This window comes from Mesoplodon densirostris, chromosome 1 (assembly GCF_025265405.1).
Source record: "Mesoplodon densirostris isolate mMesDen1 chromosome 1, mMesDen1 primary haplotype, whole genome shotgun sequence".
In the NCBI taxonomy this organism is placed as follows: Eukaryota; Metazoa; Chordata; class Mammalia; order Artiodactyla; family Ziphiidae; genus Mesoplodon; species Mesoplodon densirostris.
The window spans coordinates 80,118,836-80,141,895 of record NC_082661.1 but is presented as its reverse complement, the minus strand read 5'-3'; the positions used below and the strand labels follow the sequence as shown (position 1 = coordinate 80,141,895).

The 23,060-nt window shown below is 37.5% G+C and overlaps 1 protein-coding gene and 1 pseudogene across 24 annotated transcripts in view; both read right to left on the bottom strand.

Annotated features, from left to right (window-relative positions):
• Positions 1 to 23,060, bottom strand: part of ANK2 (ankyrin 2) — a 710,689-nt gene that overhangs the window by 38,788 nt on the left and 648,841 nt on the right. For all 24 annotated transcript variants that reach the window (XM_060105174.1, XM_060105137.1, XM_060105190.1 and 21 more), the window contains 6 exons: positions 11,412 to 11,636; positions 8,498 to 8,652; positions 5,753 to 5,964; positions 5,245 to 5,449; positions 3,010 to 3,106; positions 61 to 289 (listed from right to left, as the gene is read on the bottom strand). In XM_060105174.1, coding sequence (XP_059961157.1) covers positions 61 to 289; positions 3,010 to 3,106; positions 5,245 to 5,449; positions 5,753 to 5,964; positions 8,498 to 8,652; positions 11,412 to 11,636 — 1,123 coding nt within the window. The remainder of the gene's footprint in view (positions 1 to 60; positions 290 to 3,009; positions 3,107 to 5,244; positions 5,450 to 5,752; positions 5,965 to 8,497; positions 8,653 to 11,411; positions 11,637 to 23,060) is intronic.
• Positions 13,803 to 14,641, bottom strand: LOC132492689 (ER membrane protein complex subunit 3-like; annotated as a pseudogene).

Sequence of the window (23,060 nt, the reverse complement as noted above, 5' to 3'; positions counted from 1 at the left end):
AATTTATTAATAAAGGTATAAACAACATATTAACAAAAATTGGTTTTTCAAATACAGTACCTCCACATCCCTGCTTCTGGCCACCTCAGCGAAGTTTTCTTGTTGTTCAAGCGTCTTATCCACTTTATCATCAGTCATGCAGAAACACCTCAACCTGGCTTCAATGGGGTCATGTGATTTGGCAAACACTACAAATTTGGCCATATATGGTACACAAATAATTTCTCTATACACTTGTGATGCAAAGGTAACGGACTCCTGGATTTGTCGACAATCTATCAGCCAGAACCTATAAAATAAAATAAGGTCACTTATCTGAAATTTAACGTACAGTTAGCCCTCGGTATATATGAAGGACTGGTTCCTAGAACTCCGCAGATACCAAGATCCACAGATGCTCAAGTCCCTTATTTAAAATGGTGGAATACAGTCAGCCCTCTGTGTCAGTGGGCTCCACAACTATGAATAAGGAAGGCCAACTGCATGAAAACCAAGTCAGTTTCTTCAATATGATCACAGTAATCATTAAATGCCTCTTGGAAAAAGAAGGGAGCAAGAAAGGGAGATAATAAGAGGAAGTAAAAAGGAAGGGAAAGAAAGATAGGGAAGGGAGGAAAGGTAGGAGGATAGATGGGAAGGAGGAAGCAGGTGAGGGGAAGAGAAAAGAGGTACCAGGTGTTTAAGGTCAACTATTAAATACTGTGTTTGTAATTTTTTCCCTTGGAAACTTCTGAGTATTCAATCTCCTGAATATAGCTTCAGTGTTTAGAATCCTTGAGTGGTATAAGCCCAGTATTGGACATTATGACAAGTATCTCACTGGATGAGTTTCTGTTTTCCATGATTGCCCCTCCTGTTCTTCATTTCATTTCTGGAAACTCCTTTCAACAAAATCTACCTAGCTTTTTTCCTCATTCCATCATTCTTTACCAAAGGACTCACAGTCACCAAAGTTGGATCAACCTAGCCACTTAAAAAAAAAAATTTGCTTTTGCTTCAGAACTCCTAAGTATTGCTTAATACAATTAATAGAAGAAATTATTAGCTTTGTGACTAATTTATGATTTCTAGCCTCAGCTAAATCTGTGACATATTTTGGCAACTTCTTCCTCAGATACCATTTTATTCAGTACAGTAATGGTGCTAAACCTTTATGATACCCCTGAACCTTCCCCCTCACCTCAGACCCTCAGAAAGGTAACTTCACTGAGAAAGCAGAGACAATCAGACGGCCATTCTCTCAATTTGCTATTCATACACTTCAAAGATTTATTCCACATCCTCTTACTTTGAAACCTTTCTCCATCTGTGATCACTCTCCTTCCCCCAACTCATTGCCCATAATCTTTAGGTATTCTGAGATTTCCTTATCTTCTTAGCCTTTCTTTCCTTCAGTTCCTAACCCATCTTTCTTCTTCTTCCTTTCAATTGTGATAAAATATATGTAATATAAAATTTACCATTTTAACCATTCTTAAGGGTGCAATTCATTGGCATTAAGTACGTTTACAATACTGTGCAATACGACCACTCTCCATTTCCAGAGCTTTTTCATCATCCCAAACAGAAACACTGTACCCATTAAACAATCACTTCAGATTTTCCCCTTCACCTCAGCCCCTGGTAAGCTCTATTAAACTTTCCGTCTCTATAAATGTGCCTGTTCTAGGTACCTCATTTACATGCAACACCTGTCCTTTTGGGTCGGGCCTATTTCATTTACTATAGTGTGTTGAAGGTTCAGCATACTTCCTGGCTCTCGGCAGGCACTCAATATTACCTTCCTCTTTATACTGATTGAACTATACTTTATTCACTGCTTCTTCAATTGTCTGAAAAACTTAAATTATTAATACAATAACATAATAACTCATGATTTCTTAGTCTATCCTACAGGGCCTTCTGTAAATAATGTTGTTAACCAACATTCCAGCATTATTGCTGAATTACAGACTCCATTGTTGCCAGCTCCCAATGCTCTTCTGCATCTTGGCTCATGTTACTGTCTTTTCCACTTTTATATATCTGCCTGTTAGGTTCCTACCTATCTCATGAATCACCTCTTCTCAGACATCCTCTGTGACCACCCTGATGCAAACACCCTCCTCTGAATTCCTTTAGTACCGCTTTTGTACCTCTCCATTCAGAACTTGTCATTTTCTGGCATTAGAGCGTGGATGCCTGAGTGGCAGGGCACACTGACACATAGAACCGGAGACTCAAAGTTGAGCCCTCCGGGTGGCTCGAACTATAAACATGTGTCACCACACCCAGCTATTGCTGTGCACTGTTATTCATGCATCTATCTTTTCCCCCCCGAATAAGAATTTAAGCTTTAACCACTCTCAACTTCAGTTTTCTCATCTGTAAAATGGACATAATGCTTCTTGCCCTTCTTAAGTCGCAAAGTTGTTGTAGTAATCAAATTAAATAAATGGGAAAATGCTTGGCAATCCATTAACGATCATGCAAATGAGAACTCATATTAGTAAACTGAGTTAGTGTATATACATGGAATAAAACTAAATAGCTTAAGCTTTTTAAAGATGTGTGATACAGAAGTGGGCAATATGTAAATGTGCTATGATGCATAAGCATCGCTGAAACCTCTAAACTGTTTAAGCAAACCATGATATGTTTTGTGTTTTGGTTATCATTCTGCTGGAAAAAGTAGTTCAGGCTATTTTGTTGACAGCAGGAAATCTATCATTCCTAAGACCTTTGGGACTGGAAAAATCAGCAGTGGCTGCTAAAACGAGAGTCTGGGTCATACAGTAATAGCCAACAATCATTTATTTTCTTTAGATTTTAATCTGACTGGCTGTTCTTTGTTATTGCATTATCTCTATTACATTTACTGGCAGGTCTAGTTTATAATATGAAGGTAAATGCAGACCATATTTAAAACCATACCAAAAAAAATGACTTTTAAAGAATGTAAGGAACAAAATAAAAGACATCAGGGGCACACAATGTCACAGTAGGTTTTTCTGTGCAGCATAACCATACCTGGCAGACACATTGGTTGTAAAGGAAACACATTCATTGACAAATGTTAATGGCGTAGTTCCTGTAATATCTTCCCACTGAGCAGGGGTGGTTCCACCTGAAATAATATGATTGTTGAAAAAAAAATTAGGCAAAACTCCAGACCCTGCATTGTAAAATAAAGTCTTTGTGGTTCTAGCTATGTTCACTCACCCTTCAAGATGACACATTGGAAGCAAAATGACTAAAAATTGTATGCTAAAAAATGACGCGTTGAAAACAAACAACAAACACCACACTTCACGGAACTAAATTTAAGGGAGGTCATTTGAATAACTGCTTCAAATTACTAGGCACTCTATTCTCTGCCTGACATTCTAAAGCTTTTATTGTAATTGCGAGGCTCTGAAGATAATTTTGAATTATATATAAGTGATGATTTTAAAAGATCCTTTGACCAACCAAGGAGCTGAATGCTTTGTTAAAACAAAAATCCAAATATTCTTTTGTTCTTTAACTTCATATTTTATGCAATTATTTTCAAGAAAGAAAATTTCCTCTCAATTTGTAATTGAAGGCTGGCAAAAAAGTGCTTGGAAAATATTAAGAGCTCAATAAATACTGCAAAGTGAATGAGCAAATGATTGAATGCCAAAGGATGACCTCTGTGCGCAGACAAATCACTATGGAGGGTGATGCTGATTTCTATTTCTACTGAGAAATTAAGTGGGCATAGATAGGGAAAAATTGTCTTCAAGCACTGCAGGAGAAATATATGCTTGAGATGAAAACAAATTTTGACAAAGGTTTCTTAAAGAAGGGAATGAGTTATCAAACAAAGGTCATGGAAACTTATTCTTGGAGGCCTCTAAAATATACACTGTAAGCAGAACCATAAAATATAACTGAGCAAAACACAAAAATCCAAACACCTAGGTTAACATATTTGTAAAAATGAATAGATAAATTAAAGAAATTGTTTGCTACAAATCCATCCAAAGACAGAGGGCTGGAATAACTAGATCAGATGGCGCCTAGGCCCATGTGGTATCTTCATTTTATCATCTATAAGTGCAGGATGTGCCATGGACATTTTTCAATCTGACTTGTTTTGCATCCATGCTATTATGCTGCACATTGTAGGAAGGTTAATCATATACACATGGACCAAAAAGTATGGGAAAGGTACCCAGGAATGCTTTGTAATAACCAGAAATGAGTAATTGGGAAGAGGCCATAGGTGAAGCATATGATTTCCCACTACCCTCATTTTAGTCCATGTACTTTAAAATTATGTCATATTATTAAACTTATGCAGTAAAGTCTCAATGATTCGCTATCAAGAGTACAGAAAAATCATTAATAAGAAGGAAGAATGAAAGAGAGAATTAAAAAAGGGTAAACATTTCTGCTAATATGAAGAAGAAATGAAAAAAAAAAATTCTAACAATACTTAAGCAAGCAGAGATGGTCATTATTCCTACTGACAACAGTAGGAGTATTTACTGAAAGCCAATACCATGTAGTTATTGTTAATTAGGGAAATTATCAGCCAAATTGTGTAGTTCTAACACAGGTTACTTGTGTGGATTTTTTATCTCTCACCATTTGTGGTGGTATTATTGGCAGAGACAGCCAATATTCTGGGAATGTCTTTCTGGAGTTTGGTAGCTGACTGAAAGCTATTACAACTTCCAATTGAAAAGACCAAAATTCAGTTAATCATTAAAAACCTTCCTTTTGTTTTTCCAAAGTTAGTTCAGCAGACCAATGATAAAGACATAACCAATTCCTGGACAGAAAAGTTTGAATTATTGGGTATAATTATTCAAGATATTATTTATTTTTCAACAGGTATAGGATGATGTCTTCAAAGAAGGCTTAAAGCTTGGGTTTTGAGGAATATGGGCTTGGGTTTGAATCTCAACTCTGCTAGATATTTACGGTATAATCTCAGGCAAGTTATAGAATTTCTCTCAATCTTAGTTTCCTTTTCAGTAAAATAGGATTAAAGTTTCCTCACTTTAGGGCTACTGTGGAGATAAAAACAACAATGTATATGAAGTGTCTAAAAGTTTCCCATACAGGCTTTATTTAGTAAATATTAGTTCATTTCCTTTCCCCTAGTTAGAGTGCCTTTCCTGAATTAATGCATATAACCTTGCAGGCATCTTATGACCAAAGTAATTTAATATTTACGACAATCTAAGTTTCTTCTTTCAGAACTTTCTACTACAGTAGTCACATGTGACTCACCTGTGATGCTGCATAGTAATCTTAAGGTTGGTGCATCTCCCCCAAAACCATTCAACATGACATCACTTGAAGCTTTGGGGACAGGAATGGTCATGGTAATTGGCTTGTGAAATTTTCTTCTTCTAGGTTCCAAAGTGACTATAGGGCTGAAGGTAGCTTTGTTGCCTAGGATCTTCTTAACCAACTCACTGTGCATAGGTTGAGCCTTTTAAAAGAAAAAATAAAATAAAATAAACAATATATCATTATATTCCATGTCAAGTTTCTTAATTCATTGCTCTTTATTTCATAAATCAGTTTTCTGGCTTCAAATATGGCAACTGAAGGTTTACTACTGTTACCAAATGCTCATCTAAAACTTTATAAGACATATGATCTCCTAGGGCAGCTTTTGCACACCCAGGAATAATTTGATGCTTTAACCATTTAATTCCCATTTGAAAAGTTGATTCTTAATCACTGGAATAAAATCCACGTTCGGTTAACTTGCATCTTAATGTGGGCATACCTGTAGGCCTACACGGATCCGCTTGGTTAGTGCCCCCTCTGGGAAGACGGCCTGCACCTGGGGTACCACTGTGCTGCTCAGCACGCCTCCCTCTGGGCCAATCAGGTTGCTGTCCTGTTTGATGCGAGACACCACTGCAAAGTACTGTGGGAAGTCACGGGTGATGATGCGGCAGATCCGTTTCTTTTCTAGGTCTTCCGGGCTATCCAGCACTGAGACAAGAAATGACCCTTCTTCATATAGCAAGAATTTCCTTCTGAAAGCATTCTAGCACACTCACTGGCATAGTTAATAGTGAACAGGTGTTGTAACAAAACACTTCCTTTTTTAAATAATAGGAAAATTTAAAAAGTAAGGCTATCCTAACAACACCAGAAAAACGACTGCAATCTTTCAAGACCTGTCAGCATTTAGCTGGCACATTTTCTCTCTTTGTGGAAAGTAGGTCTTTCCAGGGCACTGTGAAAGAAAAGCATCTAGTTCCAGATGTGGTATTGCAGGGCTGCCTTTGTAAATGAGGGGGTTTGAGGGCAAACCTGGAATGAAAATGAACCTGTTCTATTCTCGGCTCAACATGATGGAGAGGAAATTTGTTATGGGCTCCTTTTCTTTGCAAATTTCAAAGTTAGCTCAAAAACCAGTTATTGTGGTTTTAAGAAGTAATATGGCCCTTTCAGTTCTCAGGGGAGCAGTGCAGGAATAAAATCTGTCTTGGAAGGGTAAGATTCGTGTTTGTGTGTTCATTCCAGCGGCATGGTTGTCTCTGAGATAATCATTGTGAATATTAAAAAAAAAATCAGTGACTATAAATTCAGGGTTTCAATATTCCCCTGAAACCATTAACTTACCAAACAGACCATCTAACATCAGGAGAATGGGATAATGGGCTCTTTATAAATTGTATTAGTGTAGATATGTAGGGCAGTACAGTAAATCTGACTGGTTTAAAATGCTGAAAATTTGAACTAAGTGGATCACTGAATTTTAAGGGATTATGGAACTGTATTCATTTTTAGAAATCATTTACAATTCTTATAGAGGCATGAACAGCAATCATGTTTTTCTTAACTATTGAATATAACTAGAGAGCAAAAGTCAGAAGTCCCAGGATCTGATCATTCATGATTGAAGATCGATGCATTGGCAAATACTAGCTTATACTTATAAAAGAACAGGTTACCACAAATAATGAACATAAAAATATACAAATCCGATTCTCTGTTTTAAAATGAGCCTTTTACATATGTAAAAAGTTATAAGAGTGGGTTCCTATCCAAGGACAAGATGGCAGTGTTAATGACAGGTAAATACTTCAGATGGAAATATCCTAAACTAAATGCAAGCAAAATAAATGGTTTCAAGGAGTAGAAGCAGCTAAATACTGCACAGAACAAGCCTTATCAGTAAGAATCCTGATCTTTACATCTTGCATGGAAGATGCTGACCTACACATCTAGAAGGCATAATTTCCTCTTCCATCCACCTCCTGGATAGGGTAAGCCTGGCCTCTCTTCTTATTCAACCTCAGCAGGGTGCAGAAAGAAACGTTAGAGCAGCTGCTGTCAATCTACACTTTATTATTCATGAGCCATACCTGAAGCTACAGCCAGTGGTCCTGGAAGACTGATAAAACTTGACAAACAGCCACACAGCTGTGTGTCTACCTCTGTGCAAACTTTGGTAGGCTCTTGGGACTTAGGCAGAGAACTTGCCCTATTTGTGTAGTTACATAAAGTGCAACATATCTGCAGTTATCAGGACTGAGAGACCTCATCTCTGTGCAACCTCGGGAGGCCTAAGAATGAGGCACCTCCCTCTAGTTCAAACTAAGATATTTCAACCTGGGGCTAAATGGCCTAAGCTGGATTTGGGGTTTACAGAGATTAAAGCCCTAATGAAAAATAAGTTCCTTAACTATATGTGTACATTTGTATATGAAATTCAACCCTAACTAACTCCCTGTTCAAATTATATATAAAGTGTGAGTGAACTTAATTTTCCTATCTCCTTAATAGAAAGTTAAAAATTATATTATCCTATAATGCAGTAGCTATGGTTAAATGTAGGTTTTCCTACAGGAAAGCTTAACACTTTTTATCAGTGTCTTAAATATCTAAATGTTCAAGTTAGGCATTTTTTTAAATCATGGATTTATTATCCAGTATCAGTCATTTTGTTATGAAACAAAAATATCTATTCTATCTCACATTTTAGAAAAGTTTTCACTAAAGATAGAGATGGGCTGTATCTCTTTATTAAAATGAGATATTTACTATTAACGATTTTATTTTCCCAAATGTAACAAAAGTAAGACTAGACAAATATATTGTATACTCCAACACATCACCATTGGAACATACCAGAATACTTGCTGTGGTAAAATAACAAAGGGACACATTTGTTACTAAACCAAACTTGGGTCTGCTTACCCTTGTGCAGTAGAGCCAATCTATTGACACCAGGTTGTGGTGAAGGAAATTGTGGCATTTACTGCAGGTGCTAAACAAGGGGTCTGGGCAGCTAATGCTCTAAAGACCCAGACTCCTTGTTTGGTACCTGCAATAAATGCCGCACCTTCCTTCACCACAACCCGGGATCAGTAGATTGGCTTTACTGTGCAATGGCGAGTAGACCCAAGCTGGATTAGGCAACACACACACACACACACGCCCGTAGGACATAAAGAAATGCATCATTATCATGCTTTCACTTCAGAGTTCTTTTAAAACGTTTAATATGAAGTACCTTCATCCATGCCATTAAGGATTTCATTCAGTTCATCTTCAGTGTATTCGCAGTAATGCTCTTTCCAGCTGTCCCCATTCTCACTGCGCAGGACAACCAGTTCCCTCTCTTTTCCTCGAAGGGCAGCAAAATGAGGGATCTCCACGATCACAGGCCTGACACAGTAAGGCAGAACATTCAGTGTGGACAGGAGCTAACCAATAGCAGGACAAGCACCTTGACTCTGTTGCAAAGTGACCTGGAATTCTTCTCTTTCTGGGGACAGGGACATAGTGGGCCATCCTCTGAAGCCCTGAGGCTAGCAAATGGTCCCGTGGTAGCTAGCACTTCACCTTAGGGGCACCAATCCTCAGGGCCATGCTGCTACCTTAAACCAATGATGTTTCTCTGTGAGTGCATGTGGCATTCTGGAACTTTTCCTTTGATAAATGTAAGGATAACACATTTAACCAAAAGAAATGTACATGCATATCTATGAGGTGTGCCAATCTCTTAAAACGTTTTCTACAAGGTACAAAATGACAAAATGGTTTAAGAGGAAAAATGGCTTATATGCTGTGTAATTCGATGTGTTGTAAATGAGGAGATGTCAGAAAAGTCAACTACTTGGTAACTAGAAAGACATGCACTCGTGGGATTTTTTTCCTTATATTTTCTCCATTCAAGAAAACAATAGGCATGTGTACACAGTGTGGCCCTAATTGAGCACCTCAGCAGGCAGCCCAATTTGTGTCCAATGCCTATTATGTTCAGGATCCGGAACATGCACTGCCCTACTGTTTTTAGGTCACTCTCAAAATTTAGAGAGGCTTTTGATTTTTCAGTCCAGGTTGCTTTGATACAGACTCCAAATTTATCATAATCACATCATAACTAGCACATAGTACAACTAGGCAGATCTCATGCTTTAAACGAAAATGAAGGTCACAGCACTTTAAGGGAAAAGATAGAAAAACATCACTCGAAAATAAAAGTCACATACCACAAGGGTCAGAAATGGTCCACTAAAGATAGGTTATACAGAATTTAAATCATAGAGAGGGACATGTCATGGGCACAATGACAAAAAGAGAAATCATATTGCAGAAGAAGGAGAAGAATGGGGGCCAGCAGCCATCAATTTGTTTTAAGTCACTCCTACCCAAGGAATTTGGTTCCAGGAGGCCCCAGCTGAAGGATGCGGCTGACCAAACTTTCTCCCTCATTAAGTGGGGGAGGAGCCGTTGGCAGGTGAAGTTTACTGAGTACATCCAAAGCAGCAGTGAAAGAAAGAACATAAGTAAGCTTCAGGTGTTGTTTTCCACAGAACCCCAGCGTCACCAGCTGATGAACAGGGTGAAGTTTGGTTTCACACTGCATTTGGTTCTGCCCCCTCCATTGGTCACAAAGAGCAAGAACAGAGACCCAGAGTGTACAATGGAGGCGCGTGGAAGGAGGGAGTGTGGGGGTCGGATCTGTCCCTACTTAGGTTCACCGCCAGGGCATGAGCCAAAAAAGAAAAAAGTATGCTCCACTGGAAAAACAGAGCTGTTGGGGATATAGTAAAAACTCTGACTCCATAGTGAGGTCAGAAGTTTTCATGGATATTCCTCAACAGATGTGATGAGTATTAAAAAGCCTACAACTACCTGCACATGAGGGAGGGGAAAGGACCTGGTACATACAGAATGAAAGGAACCACTGGGGAATTACTCCAACCACAATGACATCTTCTGATGCAAACCAGAACTTCACAGGCTCCTTCTAAATCTCTGGTCTGTCTGACAGGAGGACATGGGAGTGGTTTCCATAATTTGGAAATACAGACACACCACTTTTCACGTGTGAACATAATTTGGAGCAACCTGTTAACAGTTTGCTCCAAATTACAAGGCTTTAGAACAGTTCCTGAGTTCTAAAGCAAGAAATCCTTTCCCCAATATGACACTGGCAAAGCAAGAGTTCATGATTAATAGGATTTTCTCCCAGTTTTTGAGCACGAAGAGTTGATATGACAAGACTTAAATACAATTGATTTGTTTCAAAATATTTTGAAACTTGTCCCCCTCCAAAACTTCATAGTTTTGTCAGTTTTCAGCAGTAGCTACTCACTTCTTGGCATACTGAGATACCACTTAATATAATAGCAGCCATACAAACAAACAGAAGAAAGAAGAAATATTTATTTCTGCTCAAAATTGCTAAAATGAGCATGGTGAAAGTTATTCTTGATTTGGTCCTCTTAATGAACACTATGCCTAAATAAAATGCCAGTATAATTATAAGCCTCAAGGTAGCAATTTTGACAACAGAAAAGACAAATCACATAGACTAAATTTTTGGATGTTCTATAAAGAATACTGCTCTCCAAAGTGAAGATAATGATTCTGTTTTGTAACTATACAAGACTTTATATTTGGAATAGACTAGTACAGTTGACCCTTGAATGACTAGGCAGGTCCACTTATGCCCTGATTTTTTTCAATAGTAAATATTACAGGACCACACAAGCCGACTCTAAGGTGTATGCAAAGTTTCGACTGCGTGGAGGGTCAGCATCTCTAACCCCTGCATTGTTCAAGGGCCAACTGTATTTTTTTCTCTATGACTTCACCACTTAAATCTCAGATTAAAAGAATACCTACCATTGACCAAAACATGATTATTCATATTGGGAATCTAGCATCTACTATCACATTCAAAGAGAAAGAGTAATAGTTAACCTGAATGTTTAACCCATTAATGCCTTAAAATAAGAGGCATTTAAGTGGAGTCAAGCATTGAGGCATTACTTCTAATTCTTAAAAAAATTTAATAGAGGCCAATCTTCTTTCAAAATGTTTTGACGTACCTTTTTCCATTCCATCCTAGTGATTTCATGTGGAGGACACAAGCTCATCGGTGACTAAGTGGGAGGTTTATCAGAAACCCTTACCCAAGGAACTGAGCACCCGAAGGTCCGACTTCAATCAGGCGACTGGCCAGGCCTTCTCCTTCCACCATTGGAGGCATTGTCGCCAGTCTATGGCGTTTGACCAGTCGGCAGGTGACTCGTGTTGGGGCAGTACATTTCCGAGGCGGAATGATGATGCGGAGCCCATTGTGTCTGCATCCTCGCATAGCACCACCTCGGGCATCCACCATAAAACTAACCAGGAAACTAAAAATTAAAATAGAAGATTAGATGTGTTTAGAAATATCAATGGCAGATAAACAAGCTTTGTCAAGTTATTTTTTTTCCATAATGCTCTGTTCTTAAAACATCTCTTTTTTATTTATATGCATGGTGGCCAAAAATTTGCCCTTAAAAGTTATTTTACTTTATACCAATGCCTTTATTTTAATTTGGTTGTTGTTTTAATTTTTGTATTTTTTGATCTGTAACTAAAGAAGAGTTCTAATTTTTTGATAATGGTAATATTAAATATAAATTGTAAATTAAAAATATATCCAATTGACTTAGAAAGTAGAGTGAAATTACATAAAGAATATTGATGAGTTTCCTTTTGTTATAAATGCAAATACTTTTGCTTCCTTCTATGTGTGTCCTGAAAAATCCATATTTTGAAACAATATAAGGATAGAGCAGAGGGGAAAGACTAAATTGCAACTTTTCTAAGTAAACTCAACTTGACTTTTAAAAATTACATATTGTCCAGATCATTTTAGTATAATTCTATGACTTAAAAAAATTCACAGGCCTTCTCCCAAGATCAAACCCATGTACACGCATCCTGCTCCAACATCGTCTTACCCAGGATGCAGGTTTTTAACTCAATACATTCTAAAAAAAAAAAAAAAAAAAAAAGAGGAAAAGCAAAATAATCAAGTGTTTTGGATAGAACCAATTTACTGGTTAAAATGCACTTTTTCACTTCTTAGGTAGAAATCTCTCTGCTATACCATTCTAACTGAAGGTGTAGATAGGAAACAAAGATTATAAATACCCTCTAGTCTGGGCTTTGAAGTGGGAAAACCTGGGCTCATGCTAATGGAGGATATCTGTGCATCATGATTTTCCCCAAATTATAATAAATTGAATATGGAAAGTCATACGTAGTAATTTAGAAATGTAAAGGCATCTCTATTATTTTTGCTCCTTTTTTGCCAAGCTAATTACTTGTAAATAGGGGAATAATGATCCAAGGTGACTTGGTTTGTTTATTTTAAGTGTACCAAGAGAAAGGGTTTGTCTTAACTTTGAAGTTGTTTCCTTTGGGCTGTTTCTGCAGCTTAGTTTGAGTTTTTCTCGCTATGTTAGTGTAACACTCATTAAAGACTTGGAAGCACACACTTTGTCAAGGAGCAAAAATTAAACCAGGCAATCTGATGGTCATACACATATACACAAAGACACACACAGTGTGCACACCCTTACACAAATAACATTACTGTCTTTCCCAATTCTCCTTGCATTTGCAAGCTTTTTATACCAAAACAGAAAGAGGAAAGCACCATATAGGTGTATTATGGATCTACTGATAGCTTAACCAGCACAGAACTATACCAGATTCATCACACCTAGATATTGCATCCATGACAACATGTAAAACATTTCAAAGGTGTTTCATCAAAGTAAGTTATGGGATAGAAACACAATACATTTATGTTATTTTTAGGTAAGTGAAGGAAAAATACCTTAGCATCCTCTTTATAGCAGAACACAACTCATTGAGCATGCTATTAAACGGAAACCCTGTTGCTAGTAATACAAATGGATGTGAAGGAGCCCGGACTGCCTGTCTGAAGCAGGTTGTGCAGGATGAGACCATGAGAAAAGGCGACACACTTCTTCCCATATACAGGAGCCGGTCTAGACCTACCAATTCATACCCAGTCCTCTAAGTTTTTAGTAGGGGGCACAAACTGGACAGTATAATCAACAGTTAAATCCTGAAGTGTGGATATTTCCGGTCTTTATCAAGTCACAATGAGAAAATGTTGGCTTTTTTTTTTTTTGATCCCAAGAAAACAGGAGTTTACTGTGGTTTAGAATTCAGAATGACTGTACATAATAATTAGGTTTAACTGACAACACTTCTCCTGAAATTTCTGAATTTTTGCTAAGTTTTATATATTATCACTAGCTTGAGTTCCCCCCTCTCTCTTACTTTTATTACTAGAGTCACCAGAAGGAGAATTTAAAATATTTCAAAAATAGCTGTTTCTGGGCAAGTCACCCAGCACACACTTCTAATGTTTCCTCTGGTTTCAAACATAAAGGGGAACCCGGCTCAGACAAGAACAATCCTTGCTGCACACCCGCCGGCTCATGTATCCCCCTTTTTATTCTGAGAGGCTCCAGCTCAAAACAAAAGTTACAAGGTTAAGCGCTACTCCGAGTTCCTGACACAGCTGACTCCTGCTTCATCCTCAGAAAAATAGAAGTCTGTAATTCCTTTTTGAACATGTATTCGAAGTGGAGGTTTTTGGCCATGAGCTCCTTTCTGACACCATCTAGTGCCCACTGGTGGTCCGTCAGCTCCAAAGCTTCCCACTCTGTCTTAAAAGCTTTATTGGTGTCTGCGGGCGTGGGCATGGCCATGGCTGCTCCAGTCATCTGTTCCTGCATTATCCGTGATTGGTCAGCAGCATTATCTTGGCCCAAAATCATAGAGTAAACGCTCCAAAGCCCAAAGACATTGAGGAAATACCAGGATGCAGAACTCACCCAGGAGGCATCTAATGTGAGTAGTTCAATTTCTTGCTGTAGCATAGGCTTAAAACAGAGGGTCAGTGGAAACAGGACCTTGGTTATGACAAAGCCTGAAAATGTCATGTTGATCCATCCACCAATAAGAATCATAGGGAGGACATTTGTGACATTGCCTTTCATCATGTTGGTGAGCATAGTGGGATCAGTCATAGGAGAAGGAGGCACAACATTCCTTTTAGTTTTTTGAAAAAACCCATCCTCTGGGTTGTTGAAGTAATATTTTCATGTCAGGAAAGACTGTTTGGGAATGTTTTTCCGTTTTCCCTGAGGACTCTGCTTCAAATTAGGACTTGACTGTCGGAGACTTGTTCCTGGGTGAGCTTCTTGTCACTCTGCAGCAGGATGGACATGTAGTGGCAAATCATGCCCATGAAGAAGGTGATGATAACGATGGGCAGGACCACCCACAGGCAGATGTTGGAGTCGAGCAGCAGCTCCGGCCCTGCCATTTTCACAGAGAGCTGGCTCCTGGCCGGCTGTAGCGGGGTTGATCTTCACTGGGGCTTGGGCTGCGGGGCTCCTCGTCAAGTTCGCCTCCGGACCTTCTCACGACCCTCAGCCAGGTGAGCCTGGGACAAAACCACAGCCTCGGCCCTTGTGCCCTGCCCACCGCCAGGCCGCCAGGTCGCCCACTAAGTAGGAATTCTCAAAAAATTATTTTCTACTTGCCTTTTAAAATGCACTATTGCTCAAAAGAATGAGAACTGGTAACGTTTCTAGATGACTATGAAGGATTTCTTTTCCATTTTACTATTTTCTTTTGACTATGATATTTATGTTGATCTTTATAAAAACTAGAAAAAAGTGACTTAAGTTTCAACCAGTGCTGTTCCAAACTCATTGCTACATTTCTGACTTTCTCTACTTTCTCTGATTTTGTTTCATCTTTTGAATACTAGCAGCACTGGTGAAGAACAGGGACTCAAACTAGTAAGGAACTATAGTACATCTGCTTGATATTATCAAACTTCAATACTAGTTGTACCATTTGAAGGCACTTAGGGAATTTCCCAATTCATGTTACATGCTGTTATATTTCCACTATGTTTATTCCAGTGATGGCTTAGGGCCTATATAACATCTCTATTTAGAACATCTTCTAGGGGTGCATTCTCTAAGGCAGGGGTCCCCAACCCCCGGGCCATGAACTGGTATCTGTCCATGGCTTGTTAGGAACCAGGCCACACAGCAGGAGGTGAGTGGCGGGCAAATGAGTGAAGCTTCATCTGTATTTACAGCTGCTCCCCATCGCTCACATTACTGCCTGAGCTCCACCTCCTGTCAGCATTATGGTGAGTTGTAATAATTATTTCATTATATATTACAATGTAATAATAATAGAAATAAAGGGCACAATAAATGTAATGCACCTGAATCATCCCAAAACCATCCCCCTGACCACTGTCTGTGGAAAAACTGTCTTCCATGAAACTGGTCCCTGGTGCCAAAAACATTAGAGACCACTGCTCTAAGGAATGAATTGAAGTAGCTATGTTCTTGGCTGTAACAATGTTAAAGTAACTATATGTTTGATTACTTTCTCTGATTTTGTGTCATTGACTGATCTTTTTAAAATTCTCTTTTGTTCTCATTTACTCCATAATTTCCACACCCCTTTTCATGCAACAATTTGTTACCCTCCTAGTAAGTGCCAGGTGCCCTGCTAGGAACTAAGTGAGAATACAGAAAGTAAAGACATAGTTGCTGCTGCCAACATACTCACAGCCTAAGCCCCAAATGTCACATGATGGTTTCACTTACTCAGAATCAGTTCTTTCCTGGTCAATGAGAAATGAATTAAACCATATATAGAAGCCATATCAGTGCCACAATGGCAGTGACCTTGTTCTCCATATTTCTTCCTGTGTCCCCCCAGTGCCTAGCACAATGTAAATAGAGCACATAGTAGGTAGTTAATAAACAATTGCTGAACAGTGAATGAATGGAAGAGTGAAAATGGTAAGTTGTGAGAAGCTGTATATATTTATTTCTAATTGAGAAGAAGCCTAAAGTAGAAGGCTATTTAATTCTCTGGTCCCTGGACAAACAATCCAGTCAGACCTCATTCAAATTACTACACTCAGATATTTCAGCTCATAAAATAGCAAAACAGTTGAGAAGGACCGACCTCAATGTTAAATATTCCTCTATAGGTATTTTCCTGCTCCAAAATGAGAGACCCAATATATTTATTTCCCTTGATAGAGGATGAAGAAAGACCAAAGATTGGAAAATAAAAGAACTTAAAGACCGGAGCTGCAAGTAGATAAATTTAACTGTATGTGTCTTGGTGTCATCACAGATCTGGAAAATTATATTTAAGTACTGCACTGGAACACAAAGCAAATTGGAAAAATTTAGGTGCCAATGTGCATAATTCAGAGAAAAGAAAAATTAAATTTCCAATGAAAACAAGTTTTTGTGTCTTTATCAAATAACTAAAGGAAATGCAACAGAGTAACAAAAAGCAACAAGCTCTATTGAGGGAATTATTTGATGAGAGAGACAGAGAGAGAAAGAAAGGGACAAAGAAAGGGGTGGGGAGGGAGGGAGGGAGATGGAGAGGAAAATAAATCAGAAGGATATCAAGAAAGAAACAAAAGCATTGGAAGTCATGAAAGAGCTAAATACTGATAGTAAAAATGAATAAAAATGTTTACAAATTTAGCAAGAAAACACCCTAAGCCAATCAGACTCAAATAATGTAACTGCAGAATAAACAGCTAATTAAAAAGCTATGTAGAACTCTATACCAAAAGAAGTCTTTTCTTCAAATAAGAGGGAATAAGAGAAATAATGATTCAAGTTTATATCTAGTGCTGATGAAAAATCTTTTAGATAAAAGTCAACATGCTAATCATTAATCCCAATAGTTTGTAATATAAAATTGGTTTAGCATTTGAGCATTTTCATTTAAAAAGATCAGAATCAAACGGTGTCACTATTTGGATAGGCAGTAGAATTAGTGGATAGTTATTTTGTGATGTATAAAACAATTTCAAGGGACGTCCCTGATGGTACAGTGGTTAAGAATCTGCCTGCCAATGCAGGGGACACAGGTTCGAGCCCTGGTCTGGGAAGACCCCACATGCCGTGAAGCAACTAAGCTCGTGCGCCACAACTACTGAGCCTGCGCTCCAGAGCCCGTGAGCCACAACTACTGAGCCCGTGTGCCACAATTACTGAAGCCCACGTGCCTAGAGCCCATGCTCCTCGACAAGAGAAGCCACCACAATGAGAAGCCCATGCACCACTACGAAGAGTAGCCCCTGCTCGCCACAACTAGAGAAAGCCCTGGCGCAGCAATGAAGACCCAAAGCGGCCATAAATAAATAAATTTATAAAAAAAAAATTCAAAAAGCAGATTATAAAAGATCATTTACTTTTTTTGGTACCATAGGAAAAAGTGAGAAGTTGGAAAGGAGGGAATCATGAGATGAATCAGTTCACATACTAGGTTTGATTAAGTAAATATGATTTTCTCATATTTTCAGATTAAAAATGGGACAAGATAATGCCTATAAACAGTTGGAGATGAAAGGAGTTGAAGTAAAAACATGTAATTAAGTATGCACAGAGGTATCATATATAAATTTAAGCTCAGCTCCACTGTTTGTGAGCACTGACTAAAGCCTCTTCTGTCAATGAAGGATAATCATACCACCACTTAAGGGCAGAGTGAGGATTAAATCATATATGGGTAAAGCATATAGAATTCAATAAATGCTTGTTCCCATCATTTTCCTTTCCTGGCACCGTATGATTTTATATATTTTGAATGTCTTAAAAATTATAGTATAACATAATACCTAAAAAATAAACAGAGAAACTAACATTTATTAAATACCTACAATGAGCCTGGAACTTTGCTAAAGCAGTTTAATATGGAGTTTTCATTGGTTTATGAACTGTACTTTTCAAAGAAGATATAAAAATACTATTATCACAGAGCACAAGATAATGCAGCAAGTACCATGCTGTTTCCTAGATACAACTCTGATCTACCAAGAGATCTATCCCTGTCTTGAATTATTGCTGTAACCTCGGGCAAGTCACTTAACACATTTAGGTTTCAGTTTTCTCATCCATAACATGAGAGACATTAAATTCTTAAACTCTAATGTGGCCTACTGGTGTTAAAATTCTAACTAGGTTAGGCAACCTATTGTAATATTCCATTTCAGATGTTCTGGAAGCATTCTTATTTGGAAAATAAACTGCTACTCCTGCAAGAAATATACACTATTTTTGCTGTATGGTTAAAACAGTCAAGGAGCAGTTTTGCAGAAAATGTATACACATACTGCACTAAACATTGACTTCAGACTGTACAGACAGAAAACATCACGTAACATACTTGGTTTTAATTGTATATCTTACTCTCCAAATGAAATTCAACAATCATGCAAAGTAGAAACTCTTATTGAAGTTTTCTAAATTGTGAGATATGATGTTATCACAATTTAAAAGGAATAAAAGCAAAAGCAATCCACCATTATTATGCAGATGACTTGCCTAGGAATATGTAGTTGATTAGCTAGACAGGTACATGCTTCAGAGGAGGCAGCAGAAAACAATGATTCTGCAATTTTGAGGACTATATCCTCCACCCCAAAAGTTATGAATCCTTAGGTTTACTTTTAATTCATCCAGGACCATGGGGTGGGGACGGGGAGGACACTGCAGCATTCATAGTTAGTTATTGATTGAAAATAGGGGGAAAAATGTCATCAGGGTGCTTCAGTGATCCACATATACATAGCAAGAGGGCCTTAAATTAAATCTGATTTCTGGGGTACTATGAGAAAACCATATGATGAGCTCTTTCTCCTTTATAATTTCCTTAATTCCTTCCCAATCTTTGAAATTCCATGAACTGAAAAAGTGATGAAAAACAGCTTTGAAAAAAGTGCCTCAAACTTGTTAAAATCACCAAAAAAGGGCTTCCCTGGTGGCGCAGTGGTTGGGAGTCCTCCTGCTGATGCGGGGGAAGTGGGCTCGTGCCCCGGTCCGGGAAGATCCCACATGCCGCGGAGCTGCTGGGCCCATGAGCCATGGCCGCTGAGCCTGCGCGTCCGGAGCCTGTGCTCCGCAACGGGAGAGGTCACAACAGTGAGAGGCCCACGTAACGCACAAAAAAGAAAAAAATCACCAAAAAAGTATTTATCACTCACTATGTTCATCCATAGAGACATAATATTTAGTGTGTATTTCAGAAAAAAGTAAAAGAATGGATGTAAATTTTTCAAAATTGAAAACTGTTTTATTTGTAGACAATCTTTAGCACCATGATGGATGACTGTAAAATAAAATACAATAATCAGCAGTTTGATAAGAACCTTTAAAAATAACTTTATTAAAATGAAATAGAATAATGGATATCTTTAGAACACTGGAATCATTCTATAGCACAATTTGTAAAATATCAAAAGGCTGCATTTAAAGTAGTACTAGCAAGCAAATGCACTATTAATAAACTTTTAGCCCTTGGTTCACCTAGAATATAGTTTAAAAAAAAACTCTGCTAAGTGACACTTAAAATTATAACCTTTACTATAACTTGAAAATAGCTCAACCAATTTGCATAAGTGCTGGAATAGCATTTTTCAGCTCTATGTAGCACTTGTTCTCACAAAAGAAGCTGAGATATGGAGACCCATGACCAAGACAGGCTCTCACTTTAGGTCTACATTCATTTTGGTACAACCTCACCTAATTTCCAACAAAATAAGAAATACCCACTTTCTCTTTACCATATGGCCATGATTTGGAGAAAATACATCATCCTCGCTCGCTCTCTCTCTCTCTCTCTCTCTCTCTCTCTGGCTAGATATGGTCACACTAAAGCGTCCTGAGGCAGGGTATATGCAGAAGGAAATGACAAAAGGAGGAGAGGAAGAGGCAACATGTTCAGAGAAAGAATTATGCAGAAGTTCACCTGCTGTTGTCACGATCAAGACATGGAGAGGTGCGGCTGCAACAGAATAGATACTTTAGCACAGAGAAGGAATGGATAACGTGAAATATAAAGAAGGAAATCAGAAGTGACTTTCAACTGAGATATATTATTTATATACCAATACCATATTCATTGAAAAAAAGATGGAAATACAAATGAGATACAGCTCTATGCAAATGCTGAGAGAAGAGCCAGGTACGGGGGCTATGTATCAACTCCCAGGTTAGGGAACTGGGATATTATAAAATCACTGGACATGGATTTGTAGCCTTCTTCAACTCTGGCTTACGTGGGCACTTAAAATCTAAATGTCCAAGAAGCTACAAAGCATCAAAGGGCATTATAATGAGAGTTACAAAGTTTTCGATTTGATGTACATAGTTTTGCCTCCAAGCTTTTCTTTCATACTTTTAATACTTTCAAAATAATAGTAATGACATTTTGGGCTCTTACAGAAGAAATGCAAACAGAAAAGGCACAATTTAAAAAATAGCTCCAATGACACACAATAGCATAAACTGTAAGGCAGAGTAGGTAACATTAATTACCTACTAGTAAGTAACAAAAACTATGCAAACAAAATCTTAGTGCTTTTTTCAAGACTTTCACTCCCTGTTTTGGGGATTGCTGTCTTCCTTGCTGGTCATACTGTTGAATTCCACTTTAAAGTCCTGCCTTTCACTCCTCTTCTACCTGAGTCTGCTCTTCCTCAAAACACTCCATACGTTTTTCACAGAGTTCACTTGGGTTTTCAACACCTGATGATATACAAATGGATATACATATCCTTTGGACCAGAAACCCAGCCTTACAAAACAGTTGTTTTGCTACTTATAAAATAATTTCCTTCATCCAGAAGAATTTACCTTCATGTATCTTTAAAAAAAAGGAGAGTTTGAAATACACTAACAGCTAAATTAACCACTATTTGTACTTAGATAAATATTAACTTTGTCAAATGAGAAACAGCTTTAACTTCCTTGAGTTTCAAATATCACCTTCCACTATTTGAGCTAACATCTTTACTTTTTTTTTTTTAAATAGACTATATTGTTTAGAGTAGTTTTAGGTTCACAGCAGAGCCAACTTCAACATGTTTTTTATGAAAAAGAAGTCCTTTAAAAGATTACTTTCTTATTGACTTTTAGTTACCATATCTTATAGTATAACATCATGAATTGACATTTATTTGTTGGCACTTGGCTGTTATTTAAAAAGTATAAAAATAAAGACTTTCTAAATAATATTTCAAATGAGTCACAAAACTAGCTCTCACTAGGAACTTGTGCCTTATATCTGTTGATTCATTATGCACTTATGAAATAGGGAAGATTAAATTCAAATTCAATCTTGTCCAACCTTGTGTTGGATGTGATTATGACTGGGATACTAGAAATAATAATTGTTGGTTAGAGTGTGAATCAGTAAGGCAACTTCTTCAAGAACAACAACAAAAATATTACTGTCAGCCTTTCTTTTGCTAGCTATTGGCTGTATCTCTTGGACAGAATAGATTTTTTTAATCACTGATACCTATTCTCCTATAGTGACAGGCATTAGTCATCAGAAACAGAAGTAAAAGAAAATCACTAATAGTGCTTATTGGTAGAAGCTGTGTCTTCCATTAATCTAAAATCCCTTTATCTAATCTAATAGAACATTATACATCAAATTAGTGGCATATGCATATAAAAGCTAACTTTATTATCCCTTCTATCAAAAATTATTTTTTTCTTACATTTTGGGCAGATTTTGAAGTGGCTTAGGAATTCACCCAATTAATTAAAGAGAAACTCAGTTCCTTGAAAACTATATAAAAACTATTACTCAGGAATCTGGTGTATAATGAATAAAATTACATGTCATTGTTACATGATATATTATGAATGTTATTCATATACATTCATATCATGGTAGCTTTCAAATACCATCACCCTCAGGATCATTGAGTTTTCAGTGGTAACTACTCATCCTATTAGAGTCATCTTTTGCACTGTGTTCATTCAAATACTATAGTAGAGACACAACTTTATGATGGATTACCTGATTAAAAATAATAAGTCAAACACTGCCATTATGAACTGTACCACACTGGTTATTGTCATTTAGAGGATTCAGAATACATTTTGTTTCACTGATTTGGAATTTGTTAAAGATGTGGAAAATGTGTATGGGGATTGTATAAATACTAATGGCTATAATCTATTGAGTACTTATTCTTTCTAGGCAAAATACTAACTACTTAAGAAGCATCTAATCCTTAAAGCTCCACTATGGAATTCATAATATAACATTCATCTTATAGGTAAGTAAACTGAAACTTATATATTTTATACAACTTGCCCAGTGTCACATATTGAGTGTCAGGGCCAGGATCTGCATTCTGATTGATCTGATTCCAAACACACTCTTAACCATCATGTTATCTCTCTTCCAGAGATTGTCTTCCAAGTTCCAATAACAACACATAGGTGTGTTTCTTAAAGGTAGTGGCTAGGTTTTACTCATATATTTTCCTTAGTGCCTGGCACAAGGTTTGATACATTGTAGAATTCAAAAGTGTGTGAAGAACGAATACTTAAGTAAATGGAAAGGATAAAAAATATTTGAAGTAATTAGTCATATGTTCATTACCTAAGTCACCCTTAAAGTCAAACTTTTACTAGGCAATTTTGTTCCTTTCTAACAGTTTGTATAAAACATATATATCTGTTCCATTGGTACTTGTAGAAAATACCAGTGCCAAGGCCCCAGTGACAGAGACTGTGATGTAACTGATTTGAGTTGGGACCTAGGCATCAATATTTTTTAAATCTCCCAGGTGATACCAATGTACAGCCAGCGTTGAGGATTAGCATCAGTGATCAGGTGTGAAGTTCACAGAAAAACTGATTTATTAGAGATCAAGA